This window comes from Diabrotica undecimpunctata, chromosome 2 (assembly GCF_040954645.1).
Source record: "Diabrotica undecimpunctata isolate CICGRU chromosome 2, icDiaUnde3, whole genome shotgun sequence".
Lineage (NCBI taxonomy): Eukaryota > Metazoa > Arthropoda > Insecta > Coleoptera > Chrysomelidae > Diabrotica > Diabrotica undecimpunctata.
Genome location: NC_092804.1, coordinates 19,536,138 through 19,550,899, shown reverse-complemented (window position 1 = coordinate 19,550,899; position 14,762 = coordinate 19,536,138). Strand labels below are relative to the sequence as shown.

At 35.3% G+C, this 14,762-nt stretch overlaps 2 protein-coding genes across 2 annotated transcripts in view; one reads left to right on the top strand and one right to left on the bottom strand.

Annotated features, from left to right (window-relative positions):
• Positions 1-14,762, bottom strand: part of oaf (BRICHOS-like domain-containing protein out at first) — a 788,141-nt gene that overhangs the window by 660,066 nt on the left and 113,313 nt on the right. The window lies entirely within an intron of this gene.
• On the top strand, positions 4,087-14,214 carry LOC140433222 (juvenile hormone acid O-methyltransferase-like). Its single transcript, XM_072521262.1, has 3 exons — positions 4,087-4,889; positions 8,025-8,296; positions 14,007-14,214. The coding sequence occupies exons 1-3, from the start codon at positions 4,531-4,533 to the stop codon at positions 14,186-14,188; spliced, it is 813 nt and encodes a 270-aa protein (XP_072377363.1). The 5' UTR covers positions 4,087-4,530; the 3' UTR covers positions 14,189-14,214.

Sequence of the window (14,762 nt, the reverse complement as noted above, 5' to 3'; positions counted from 1 at the left end):
TGTCGTAGAGTTGCTTTTAACCATTTTAGAGTTTGTTTGTATTTTACAGACGCATATTCTTTGGTATTTTCTTTGATCCAAGCCGCTTTTAGAATATTTTGCGTTCACGTTCCCGTCTAAGTGTTTTGTTTATACCAAGTTAAGCGAATGAATTTAAAAGATAATTGCTCACTCTCGCTGAGGCGTTGTCAGGGACAGCTACTTCCAGCGTTTGTCCAAGTTTTTTGCCCCTTTTCATGGGAAATGTGTAGCAGTGTAAAGTTCATGTGTAGTTACAGTGAGGTTTGGAAGATGGCCCATTGAAAGCGGTCGTGTTTAATTTAATCGGATGGAACCAGCAAATTTGTGAAAAAGGTGATTTTTACTGAAAGTAATGTGTCAACTCTGAACGAGTAATCACTGTGCTTTGTTATATGCTTTGTTATATATTTGTTATATGCCGTAACTCATTTAAGAGATTTGTAAAATGGCGTTTTACAACAATTTTGAAGATACCCACATGTTGCCATTATGTTCAGTTGTACTTGTTTCAGTTTTTTAAGGAGACGAGTTTTCCAGGTTTGCGTTAAAATGCTAGCTTCCATCCTCATTTTCCTATTTCTGATCGTCGTCCCAGTGCGGTGCTAATTACTGCCATAACGTGTAAGGAATTTGTAATTTTGGTTGATATCAACTGCAAATACTTTCTTCTAAGTTATTCAGTAATTAAGAAGCAATTAGAGTAATTCTTGTACAGAATATGTTTAAATGCTGATACATCCAGGGCCTTAATTAGTCTTTATTTGTTTTTCGGAGCGCGTAAACATATTCAAGTTACGATTATTTGTACCATCTTGGATGTACTGTTTCTGTTTTGTAATTGTTATTATTTGTTGGTGACAGTTGTTGTGATTTTCTGTTGGCAACTATTGATATTTTCTGTTATTGGCTATTGTTATATTTGACGCAGAATTTTTACCGCAAAATGGAGGAAATTGTTCAATGGAAACGTGGAAAAGCTCCGAAACTGTTAGAGAAGCAGATATTATTAATCATCATCTTAAACAGAATAACCGCGATTCTGTATCAAGTGTAATTAGGAAAGTGTCAGAAATAAGTGGTGTTTGCGAAAAGACTCTGTTTCGCATACGACAGGAATATTCATCACCTGGATTACAATCTTCAAAGAGCAGGCCCAAGAAGCGAAAGGTTATGAATTCTAGTGACAACGAGTACGATGAAGGTGTCAGGGGCCAAATTCGTAGAATAGTTAAGTAATCAATTTTTTCGTGACAACATACAACCAACAATAAACACCATATTAGCTGTTGTAAATGTCGGAGAAACTTTGCCCAACTTTTCACGGTCCACGCTACATCGCTTGCTGAGTGATATGGATTTTGTGTTTATAAAACGTGGTAGAAATTCAATTTTGATTAAAAAACCAGAAATCACCTCGTCGCATCATCGTTATTTACGTGCAATTCGTAAATACAGTACAGAAGGATACAACATAGTGTATTTGGATAAATCATGGGTAAATATCGGGCACAGTGTGAAAAAAGAATGGGTTGATAAAACAATTACATCTCATCGCGATGCTTTTGTTCGTGGTCTGACAACAGGATTAAAAGCTTCATCAGCTCGTGGTGCACGGTTCGTTTTATTGCACGCAGGATTTACCAGTGGATTTGTTTATGGAGCGGAGCTCACTTTTTTGGCAAAGAAAAATACTCAGGACTACCACGACGAAATGGATGGACCGACCTTCGAAGATTGGTTCGAAAATAACTTAATGCTAAATTTGCCAGAAAAAACTGTTGTGGTAATGGACAATACCTCCTATCACAGCAGAAAGTCAGAACAAATTCCCAACAGTTCAACACTAAAATAGATATTCAAGAATGGCTTCTGTCACCCTACCACTGTGAACTCAACCCAACTCGAATTTTAAAGAAGCTGAAATGCGAAATTTAATTACAGCAGCGTACCAGGTCATTACGCCAGAGAAATGGAAAAACTACGTAAACCACGTAATAGCAACAAAAAAAAATGAGGGAAATTGAAAATTTGTTGGATGGTATCGAACCAATTATTATAAATATAAATAACGGAGATAGTGATGCCAGTGACGATAATAATGATGATGATGATAGTGAAGCAGAAACTAAATGTGACAGCGATTGACAGAAAAAGGAACTAAATATAATGGTATACAATTACGATTACTTACACACGAAATTAAATACAATGACTTCTTTAAAAACAAACTGCTTGTGTGACATAAATAAAAAGCATTTCTTAATTTCTATTTTATTTCAATTTAACCCAAGTATGTTGTAGGAAATACTATTTATATTTGTATTTTGAGAACGATTTCCGAAGTGGAAATTGAAACGTCAATAAACGTATTTTAACCTTTAATTGTGGCTTATTCCCATTTAAATAGTAATTATTTATTTATGTTTGAGAACCACTGAGAGAAGGAAGTCAGGCAAGGTCGTTAGTGGGCATTAGTACTTAAGCTACCGTCAACACAAAAGACGGATTAGGCTAAGTAGTAAGAAGTGACGTTTTTTTTAATACAAGTTTGCAAAGAAGTATGGCATCAATGTTGTGCATTTATCCTGTACAGACTAGTCACATTGAGACAATCTATAGGACATAAGGAAACAAGCCGGTACACTATGGCATAGAAAAGCGAATTTTAGACAATCGTGGGCAGATATTAAGAGTGAATATGTAAGTGAGGCTACATCATAATCGGTAGAATATGCCATTATTGGCTTTATAAATTCTTGACTTCATCTCAGTGTTAATCTGTCTGTTTCGCCATATAGTGTTATTAAGTCATCCTGCCAGTCTATTTGCTTTTTGTACTTGATCTTTGTGGAATAAAGAAGTGAAGACAGAAATAAAAAAGAAGAAAATAGCATGGAAAAAATACATCGAAACGGGATTAGATGAAGATAAAGAAAAATACCTTAGGCAGAGACTTGGTAAAAAAGACAGTCACACGAGCAAAAGCAAAAACATAAAAATAATTTGGAGAAGAACTTCAGGAAGAATATATAACAAATAATAGAAACTTTTGGATGACAATACTACACATAAGGCAAGGAAAACGAAAGGAAATAAACGCAGTAAGAGGTACTTCAAACCAAATACAAATAAGCCCAGAACAAGTAGCTAGGGTATGAAAAGAATATTATAAGAAAAAATTTGATACTGAAGTGATAAAGGAAGACAATATAATCAATGAAGGCGAAGAAAACACAGAGCTAGAGCAAATAAGTAGAGAAGAAGTAATGGAAGGATTATCAAATATTAAAATAGGCACGGCAGGTGGAGATGATGAAATTGAACCGGAAATGGTAAAATACATGGGAGAAGGAATCAACTGGCTATGGAAAATATATAAAGAGGCGTGGGAAAAAACAAACAATCCCTAAAGACTGGCAGAACAATATCATCGTGCCAATATACAAAAAAGGAGAACATGTAAACTGCGACAACTATAGAGCAATATGTCTGTCATCGGTATGCTTTAAAATATATACGAAAATAATAGAGAAGAGACTGAGACAAGAAGTAGAAATGGTATTGGGAGAAGAACAAACGGCATTTAGACCGGGAAGACAGACAAATGACAACATATATATCATTAGAATAGAAAGAATTTTAACAGTTTTTATGACCTCACATTCTTTCTTCATTCTTTGTAGCACCTCTATATTAGTTACTTTTTCAGTCCACGATATTCTGTGGATTCTCCTGTAGCACCACATCTCAAAGGAGTTTAATCTCTTAACACCGCACACAGAGAAAAAATACTGTTAAATTATTTCCCAGTTTTTTTACCTTAGTACAAATAAATAATCTTTATTATTTTTCAGCTCTACTTACTTCAATCAATAACGTCTTACCAAGGATACCCGAAGAACTAAGGGATGCGTACTTAAGAGATTACCACAAAGAGATAGAAAGTAATGGTCAAATTTTGTTTATGGAAAGGGATGGACAACAAAGACCATATGTAAATGTTAAATTAATTGTTGTTGTAATGGCCAAACACGAAAAAATGTTGAATTAGTAGCAGGTAATTCTAGATTTTCTGAAATATGCTGTTTTTTTTTAAAGGAATGCACCAAAAGAAATTCGTAACTGGTGAATTGGAAAAGACAATCAATTTTGAAAAATTATGACTTGCAGTTATAAGTCATTATATTATTTCATATGTGTCATATGCTTCCCCACGGATGTTTTTATAAATGTTTATATTTGTCCTAGTTTTTGATCGAGAGAACGTTTTTTAAAGACAATCAACGACTTAATTTATAAACAAGTCATTTATTTCCGTGCACTTCATAAAAAATTATTATTCCGCCAATAACCTTGCATTATTTATGTGTATCATTGCAAGTAAAAAAAATAAATAACGTCATTTGTAACTAATTTAAAATTTATAAATAATTAGATGCCGCCTGATACTTAATTTAGTTTATTACGAAGCTTGTTTGGCAAATTCGAGTTTTTGACATTTATTCAAAAATGATTACTGAATTATGGATAAAAGGTAACTGCGTGACACAATTGTTAACAAAAGAAACATTAAACAAATACAGACATCTACTAAAATGGAAAAAGAATGAAACTATTTTCGAGTTTGGTGCGGCACATGGAAATACTTCAGTCAAATCAGTGCTACCAGTGTTGCCAAAAGATTACAAAGAGTATGTTCTCAGCGACATCTCACCTGATATGGTAAACCATATGAAAAAGAATCTAAAGATTCCTAGAAGTAAAATCATACAACATGATATTGCTACCGAACGGCTTCAAGATGAATTCAAAAACAAGTTTGACCACATTTTTGGTATACACGTGATGCACATGATGCCAAATCCCAGGTGAGATGTTTTGTTTATCGTGTGTTTTTAAAATTATAGATATATAAATTTCCTTGTATTTTCGAGCACTTCTATTTTTTTTTTACACCAATTTGTAACCTATTTTATAGTTTATTTTTATGAACGAGAGAGTAATTAGCATAATTTTAACTGGTAGCTCCGACCACTCCATGGGCGTGCTCAAGATTAATTGAAAAATTACTTTGAATAATTGTAAAAAATAAATGAATTATTTCAGTGTTATAAAGTGTTATGCGTATGTAAACAAAAGTGACCTCTTTTATCACACACTATATTAGAACTGACACGCCTACATTAAAAAGGGTTTTAAAAAATTCACATTTTTTTTAATTTTTAAAAATTACAAAAGAGAAAAAGAGTTTTTAAAATCGTCTAAGGTATGTTAAATAGATGAATAAAAATATTAATATAAAACTTACAGCTACTTGTTACAAATCCAAATCAGATTCAGAAGATGAACTTTCAGAACCAAGGTTTATAATAACTGGCTCGATCATTTTATCAGTAATATTGTCCAGCTTCCACATTTTTTCCTCTTCTTTAGTAGTGTGATTTACTGCCTTTTCCCAGTTTTCAGGTTTTACATTATTTTCGGCCTCCAAAAACAACTGTTTAACATCATGAATTTTAAAAGTGGTATTTTTTCTTGAAACTTCACTCTTTATCTGTGCCCATACCAGTTCAATCGGGTTTAATTCACAATGATATGGTGTGGATCTAAGTACTGTCATTCCACGATTTTTGGCAATTTCATCAATTTCGTATTTTTTAAATTTTTCTTTATGAAGGGCACACAACGAATAAAGTTCCTTTCTTACAGATCCGGGATGGTACGTAATATTTTTTGAACTCAGCCAATTCTGCAAGTCTTTTTTTAACCACTTGGTTGTGGGCAGTCGTTCTATAAGTCTGGAGTGATAACTTGCATTATCCATTACTATTACACAGTTCTTAGGAAGAAGATCTATCATTTGTTCGAACCATTCTTGAAAGACATCAGCGTTCATGTCTTCATGGTAGTCACCGGTACGAGTTGATTCAAAAGTTAATAAACCACCTTCAACAAAACCGTCTGAACTGCCAATGTGTACTATTATCAGCCTGCGTCCCTTTCCTGATGGTGGGTTTAAACCAGTAGATAAGTTATTTACAAAAGCGTGCCTTTGACTTGTAACAGTTTCATCCTGCCAAAATTTATTTGGTGTATGACCCTCGTTGATCCATGTTTCATCAAGATAAAATATTTTTCTTTTTTGGTTTCTCATTTCCTTTATGGTTCTTAGAAAATGTCTTCTCCATATGACAATATCGCTTCTTTCTAATAAAATAGACTTTCTGGGATTCTTTTTCCAGCGGAAGCCTATTTCTTTTAAAAGTTTCCATAACGTACTTCGACTCATTTCTGGGTAATCCTTATCATCTCGAACTGAGACAAGAACTTTATCCAATGTTGGAAATTCTTGTCTAAAGAAGAATTCATGCACTTTCCGTCGAAGTCCTTCTTTAAAATGATATTCTATTTGAAATTTTGGTTTCCCTGGAGCATTACGTGGCATTTGAAAACTACCACATTTCTCTTCTTTAATAACTCTGTAAATCGTAGATTTCCCAACACCAAGTGTACTGCTAACTAACTCAACGGTCTCATCAACACTTTCACATAAACGTTTGTCTGTAAATGATTTAAAACAATTAAATATTAATGTTTTTTCATTAACTGTTAGAGGACCAATTTTTCGGCGTTTACACGGCACTTCCAAATTTTCCATAACACTAGTATACACAATAAACTGCATCTTGCAACTGAAGTACCTACTTTTAGTGAACTGTTAAGAATTTTGAATACGCCACTTGGACCTTCCTATATACAAAATGGAAAAACCCACTATCACATTTTCTGTGGAATAAGTTTAGAAGGTAATTATCTAGTCAATTACTGTCGTAGATTCCTGGAATTAAAGAATTAAATGTTTGATTGTTGAAACCCTTACTTCGTGGAATGCACTCATTTCAGATAAAATAAAACGTTTTATTTTATCTAAAGAATTAAACTTTATTTTGCAAATAGGTAGGTACTTATTAAACTTTTATTGGTTATATATAACCAATAAAATAAACATCTTACATTTCTTGCAAATTCATTAATACCTGTTAACCTCCATCACTCCGACACTGGCAACCTTATTTAGGGATTAGTATTCTCACAACTATTGTATTCTATTCTGCTCCAACCTTTATACCTGGTGGTCATACTCAATTTAAAATTGTTTTCCTATATACTTCTGTAAACTTGTTGACAAATATCTGTTTTTCATTGAGTCACCCGTATCAACAGTTTAGGGATTTGCATACATAATTTATTGTTTTATTACTCTCTCATACATAAAAATACACTATAGTAACGAAGACTTTTATTCGAATTTTTATACAATCTAACGAGTATCTGTTATTTGTCAATCATCTTCCACAACCACGATCCACGACCGCCTAATTTTAAATTAAGTATATACTATGTGTGGCTCGTTAGTAGATACAGCTCGTTTCAAATATTGTAACGTCACTGTATGGCTGTTTCTATTGTCTACGTCTAAGCGATAAAATATTTCATGAAACTGCTCGCCACTACATTTGAAACCTCGATTTATAATTCAGTCATCCGCGATTTTTCTCTGCATATCAACTCTGATTTTGGAAAAAAGTATTAATTTATTAAAAGTGTTACGTCTCTTCTAAAATGCTAAAGCGAGAAAATAGAGGAACAAAAATTAACGGGGAATGCTCAATTATCTGCGTTTTGCCGACGATATAGTACTTATTACCGAAGATCTGCGTGAAGCACAACAAATGCTTCACGCAGACCTTAGGTAATAGTAATTAAAAAAAAAGTTTATTAGTACTAACATACTTCGATCAATTTCCTCTTTTGATTACACAACCTTTATCAATTGTTGAAAAAAACGATTAGAAGAAAAATTATGGATGCCTTTACAGTAAATCTCTAATATTGTGCCACACATGGTATATTTCCTATTTAAATCCATCTGTTTCAGAATTTCTCAAAACTGACAAAATATCAGAGCGGACTGCGTCTGTGTTAACATATTTTTATTTTAGACAAGCTTTCATTAACATCAACAAAATGCTCAAGCCAGGCGGTCAAGCTTTTATGTTATTCGATGAACGCTTGCCGATGGATCATGCTTTCCATAACCTGCTCAATTATCCAAAATGGTCAAGGTACGGGCACATGTTAACCCCTCATTACTACAGTGTCAACGTAGAAGAATCGTATAAACAAGATATTAAGGCTGCAGGGTTCAAATCCTATATCTTGAATGTCGAAAAGGATTACCAGATATGGTTTGAAAGCGAGGAGAATAGAAGAAGTAAGTATATATTCACAACACTAATACATGCATAATAAATACATAATATATATATATATATATATATATATATATATATATATATATATATATATATATATATATATATATATGTATATATATATAATAATAATAATAATAATAGTCAACCGTTTTATACCGCTGTCGCGGCTTTGGGAGTATAGCAGTCTATTATTACCTGGTTTTACCCAAGGTACTCATTTTTATTCAGGCTGAGTCGACCTGGGGCCTATAGACATTTTTAAAATGTCTAGATGTTCTTGCCGGCGGTGGGATTCGAACTCCGGACCACCGGCTTGCGAGGTAAGCATCCTACCGCTTGCGCTACGCAGGCCCTTATATCCTTATAAACCAAAAAAGGTATATCGATGGAAGGCAACCGTATATACGTATTTCTGACTATTGGTCGTCTTCAGTACGGTGCAGCCAAGTCAGAAAAGGAGCATGTTAACTTGGGAAATGATCGCTACAGGAGCAATGCGACCAATTTGTGGCGTTAGAGTTAGAAGACCCTGATAATTTCCAGGGCAACAACTACAATAACCACGGAGGAAGCTACAGCTACCTGGTGATTGTGGTTATTGTTAGTTGTTGTCCTGAAAACCATCAGGGTCTTCTAAATCTAACGCCCAAAATTGGTCGCATTGCTCCGATAGTGACACCTAGTGCACTGAAGATGGAATATGGATTCTGAAAACGTTTTGTGATACAGGCCGATTGGGTTTTTTAAATTATATACCTTTTATAAAGGATTTTTAATAAAATTTTTTGTTATATATGGTATACAGCCAACTACAGCAACTTTGATTCCTTGTGGGTTTTGATAAAAGTTTATGGTTTCAAGAGGATGGTGCACCTCCAAAAACCTATACTAAAAACTTCCTTTACCATACCATTTGGACTGTAAGTATATTTATATGTGCCTTTTATTTTAAGAAATGCAGGAGAGACCTTCCAGCGTTTCATAGATGAAATTTTACGTGGTCGTTTTTTCGCGTACGCCAACATCGATGACATTCTTATATCAGAATTAGAAGAGCAGCATATCGCATTTAGAAGAAATTTTCAAAAGGCTTAAGCAATTTGGCGTTGTGATTAATCCAGCAAAGTGTCAATTCGGCAAAAACGAGACTACATTTTTGGCATATACAGTATCAGCAGCAGGACTCAAACCTTCCCAAGAAAAAGTAGCAGCTGTACAAAATTTTACTCATCCTAAAACAGTGAAAAACCTGCGTAGATTTCTAGGTATGTTGAACATCACTACATGATGCCCTAAAAGGAAATGTCAAAGTAAAAGCAGCAGTTGAATGGACACCACAGTGGATCCAAGACTTTGAGGACTGCAAAAGTAGTTTAGCTAACGCTACTTTACTGAGCCACCCTGTAAACGATGTTGATATCTCCATCACTTGTGATGCTTAAGATTTTTGTGCTGGAGCTGTATTACAACAAAAAACGTTCAAACATGTCCAAAAAACATTTGGACATATGATCGAAGGCAAAGACATAACCATATACACTGATCACAAACCAATCACCTTAGCCTTTACGCAGAAGCTAGACAAATGCAGTCCTAGACAATTTCGATATTCAGATTTTATAGGACAGTTTTGCACCAACATTCAGCACATCTCTGGATTAACAAATATTGTAGCAGAGGCACTATCTCGAGTCGATAGTATCAAAAAAGATATCATAGACTTAGCTCTCGCACAAGAAACAGATCCAGAACTAAAAACGTACTTGAGAGAGAAAACAGCGTTGCAATTAAAGAAAATACGGTTTTCGGAGCAAAACGTTAGTTTGTACTGTGACGTAGCAACATCTACAGCCAGACAATTAGTACCGAAATCACTCCGAATGGCAATTTTTAGCACCATGCATAATCTAGCACATCCTGAAATCAACAGTTCTGGAAAGATGATCACAGAGCGATATGTTTGGCTTTTAATAAAATCAGATGTGAGAAAATGTACTCGAGCGTGTCTACAGTGCCAAAAATCAAAAATATCGCGCCACATTGTTTCACCGACTGGAAGTTTCCTACCACCTTCCAGCCGATTCGAATATGTTCACTTAAACATTATAGTGATGCCGATTTATGAAGAAAACAGATACTGTGTAACATGTGTCGACCATTTCACGCGTTGGCCGGAAGCTTTCCCAATGCCCAATCAAGAAGCAGATACAGTAGCCAGAACATTTTTTTTTTGGTTGGATAGCTCGTTTTGGCACTTCCAAGCGTATAACAACGGATCAAGGTCGACAATTCGAATCACAACTCTTTAAATCAATCTGCAAATTAACTGGAACTGTCCATTTAAATATGGTAAAATACCAACAAACTGGCTAAAATCAACATTCATAGCATTACCAAAAAAAAACTGAATTCTTCACAATGCGATGATTATCGAATATTAAGCTTGATGTCTCATGGCCTTAAAACTTTTCTCAGAATTATCCATACACGAATTTACAAGAAGTGTGAGTTCCAGATGAGTGACACTCAATTCGGATTTCGAAACGAATTGGGAACACGAGACTCTTTGTGATTTAAATGTGTTAACGCAACGATGCAGAGACATAACTAGTTTTTTTACTTTAAGTTATAAAATGTTAATTCCTTTTTCAAAAATTTGTTACTGTTTTGTATTTATTAAACTGTTTATTCGGGCTGTTGGGCCGTTGTCTTCTGTTGAGATTTGTTCTCGACGTTTCGCCAACACTAGGGGTTGGCATCTTCTGGAGATGTTGATGCTTCGCTTGTAAGCAGAAACTGACGACGCGTTGTACTACGGAGGCAATATTTATAATTCCCACTCGCCTCCCCTCCACTGGTTTCGGCTTGAGGGGGCGTGTCGTTGTTTATAGTAGCTTTTCTATCTCCGTGTTTGGCGGGAAGGGCGTTTGTGGATTTTAATACTGGTATCCATGTTTTGTTAATTTTTAGTCCTTCTTCTATCCTATTGAAATTGTTTGGGTGCTTGTATATTTCCACCGCTTCCCGATATAACCGTGGGTAGTACTGTGAAGTTTTGTCCAGCATCTGTGTTTCTTCAAATAGTATTCGATGTTCTCCGCTTCCCAAAGCGTGTTCGGCAACGGCAGATTTGTCGATATGTCCTAAACGACAATGGCTTTTATGTTCATTTATCCTGGTGTTGGTGTGTCTTTTTGTGGTTCCCACATATACCATTCCACATGTGCATGGTATTCGGTATACTCCGGCCGTTGCTAATGGGTCGCGTTTGTCTTTTACCGATCTTAAACAATCCTTGATCTTCTTTGTAGGTCTGAAGATGGTCTTTATGTTGGCTTTCTTGAGTATTCGCCCAATTCTGTCCGTTACCCCCGATATATAGGGCAAGAACGCTTTCCCTTTACATTCTGTTTCTTCGTCCCTTCTTCTAGATACGTTGTTCATCGCCTTGTGTATTTCTCTTCTGGTGTACCCATTAGAGGTGAGCGCTTTTTCAATATAAAGAAGTTCACTTTGGAGATGTTGTGGTTCACAAATTCTCTTCGCCCTCTCTGCCAAAGTTTTGATGATACCTTGTTTTTGGCTAGGATGATGATTTGAGTTCCTGTTTAGGTATCTGTCTGTGTGTGTAGGTTTTCGATACACTTTATGTCCTAAGTGACCTTCCTTTCGATTTACTAATACATCCAGGAACGCTAGTTGTTGAGCTTTTTCTGTTTCCATCGTAAATTGAATATTTGGATGTAGTGTATTTATATAAGCCAGGAAATCGTTTAGTTTTTCTGCTCCGTGACCCCAAATCACAAAGGTGTCATCAACGTATCTGAACCATACCCTAGGCTTGTATGCTGAGTCCATTATCTTCTTCTCTAAATGCTCCATGAAAAGGTTGGCTACGACCGGGCTTAGTGGGCTTCCCATTGCTACTCCATCCATCTGTTCATAAATTTGGTCTTCCCATATATATATATATGTCTTCCCATATATACGGTCTTTATACCGTATTTGCCTAACTACCACATACTTTTCATGGGAAGACCAAATTTATGAACAGATGGATGGAGTAGCAATGGGAAGCCCACTAAGCCCGGTCGTAGCCAACCTTTTCATGGAGCATTTAGAGAAGAAGATAATGGACTCAGCATACAAGCCTAGGGTATGGTTCAGATACGTTGATGACACCTTTGTGATTTGGGGTCACGGAGCAGAAAAACTAAACGATTTCCTGGCTTATATAAATACACTACATCCAAATATTCAATTTACGATGGAAACAGAAAAAGCTCAACAACTAGCGTTCCTGGATGTATTAGTAAATCGAAAGGAAGGTCACTTAGGACATAAAGTGTATCGAAAACCTACACACACAGACAGATACCTAAACAGGAACTCAAATCATCATCCTAGCCAAAAACAAGGTATCATCAAAACTTTGGCAGAGAGGGCGAAGAGAATTTGTGAACCACAACATCTCCAAAGTGAACTTCTTTATATTGAAAAAGCGCTCACCTCTAATGGGTACACCAGAAGAGAAATACACAAGGCGATGAACAACGTATCTAGAAGAAGGGACGAAGAAACAGAATGTAAAGGGAAAGCGTTCTTGCCCTATATATCGGGGGTAACGGACAGAATTGGGCGAATACTCAAGAAAGCCAACATAAAGACCATCTTCAGACCTACAAAGAAGATCAAGGATTGTTTAAGATCGGTAAAAGACAAACGCGACCCATTAGCAACGGCCGGAGTATACCGAATACCATGCACATGTGGAATGGTATATGTGGGAACCACAAAAAGACACACCAACACCAGGATAAATGAACATAAAAGCCATTGTCGTTTAGGACATATCGACAAATCTGCCGTTGCCGAACACGCTTTGGGAAGCGGAGAACATCGAATACTATTTGAAGAAACACAGATGCTGGACAAAACTTCACAGTACTACCCACGGTTATATCGGGAAGCGGTGGAAATATACAAGCACCCAAACAATTTCAATAGGATAGAAGAAGGACTAAAAATTAACAAAACATGGATACCAGTATTAAAATCCACAAACGCCCTTCCCGCCAAACACGGAGATAGAAAAGCTACTATAAACAACGACACGCCCCCTCAAGCCGAAACCAGTGGAGGGGAGGCGAGTGGGAATTATAAATATTGCCTCCGTAGTACAACGCGTCGTCAGTTTCTGCTTACAAGCGAAGCATCAACATCTCCAGAAGATGCCAACCCCTAGTGTTGGCGAAACGTCGAGAACAAATCTCAACAGAAGACAACGGCCCAACAGCCCGAATAAACAGTTTAATAAGTTAGACGATGGCCGTGAAAGCCTAACGCAATGTTTTGTATTTATTGATGTATGTATGTTTTAAAAAGTATTTTACAATAAAATGATTAACATAAATTGCCTGTTTTAAGTTAAAACTTTAGAATTACCTGTTGCTAGATGAAAATTCATTTTAGCTAATTATGGGAATATAAAACAGACAGTTTTTAATTTTTATTGAATCTTTTTGTTACCTTCACATGTGCTTGTTAATTATTAGCTCAAATCTCAATTGGTTTTTGTAATTCATAGCCTTTAATAAAATCAAGCAATAAAACAAAACATTGTAGCATACCTACATATTTTACATAACATTATGTTCTTACACAACTTTTGATACAAAATTTTTATTTAAAACAATGTTTTTTCAGCTATAATGACTGCAGTTAATAACGTTCTACCAAGGATACCTGAAGAACAGAGGGATGAATACTTAAGGGATTACCATAGGGAAATCGAAAGAACTGGTCATATATTCTTTATGGAAAAGGACGGACAACAAATACCATATGTCAACGTGAATTTAATTGTTTGTGTGCTTGATAAAGACTGATAAAAATTAAATTACAATATTAAATAAAGGCAATGAAAAATTCAAAATATTGAGTTTCAACTTACGTAATTATTTTATATCAAAACTCTTTACAAACTATTTCCAAAAGATTGAAATCGTAGACTCCAAAAGTCAAATTATGATATATTACAAAAATTGCGAAACATTAGTATATTATTAGTATACCATTGTCAAAAATTTTAAGTTGCGTTCCTGGAACCACTTTATTGGAGGATTGTTCATCCGATTAAATGAAATCAACTTTAACCGTCAGAACACCGTAAGAATACCCGTCAGAAAAATTATGCGATTTGTCTTTAAAAAAATAACCACATGCAATGATAACAGTAAAATTCTCCTGTTAGTGGTCCCATCGTAAATCATGACGAAAAATCAGCAAAAATACTTATGATACTGTAACATTTTTTTTATAGTTAATATATTAAATTATTTCTAATCCTTTTACCCCTGTTGCTGAGACGCCGAGGGCCGTCCAACTTATTATTCTCGTTAATTCTCGGTTAATTCTTTCCGGTTTCAGGCGATTTCTTTTTGATAAATTTGGTAAACATCG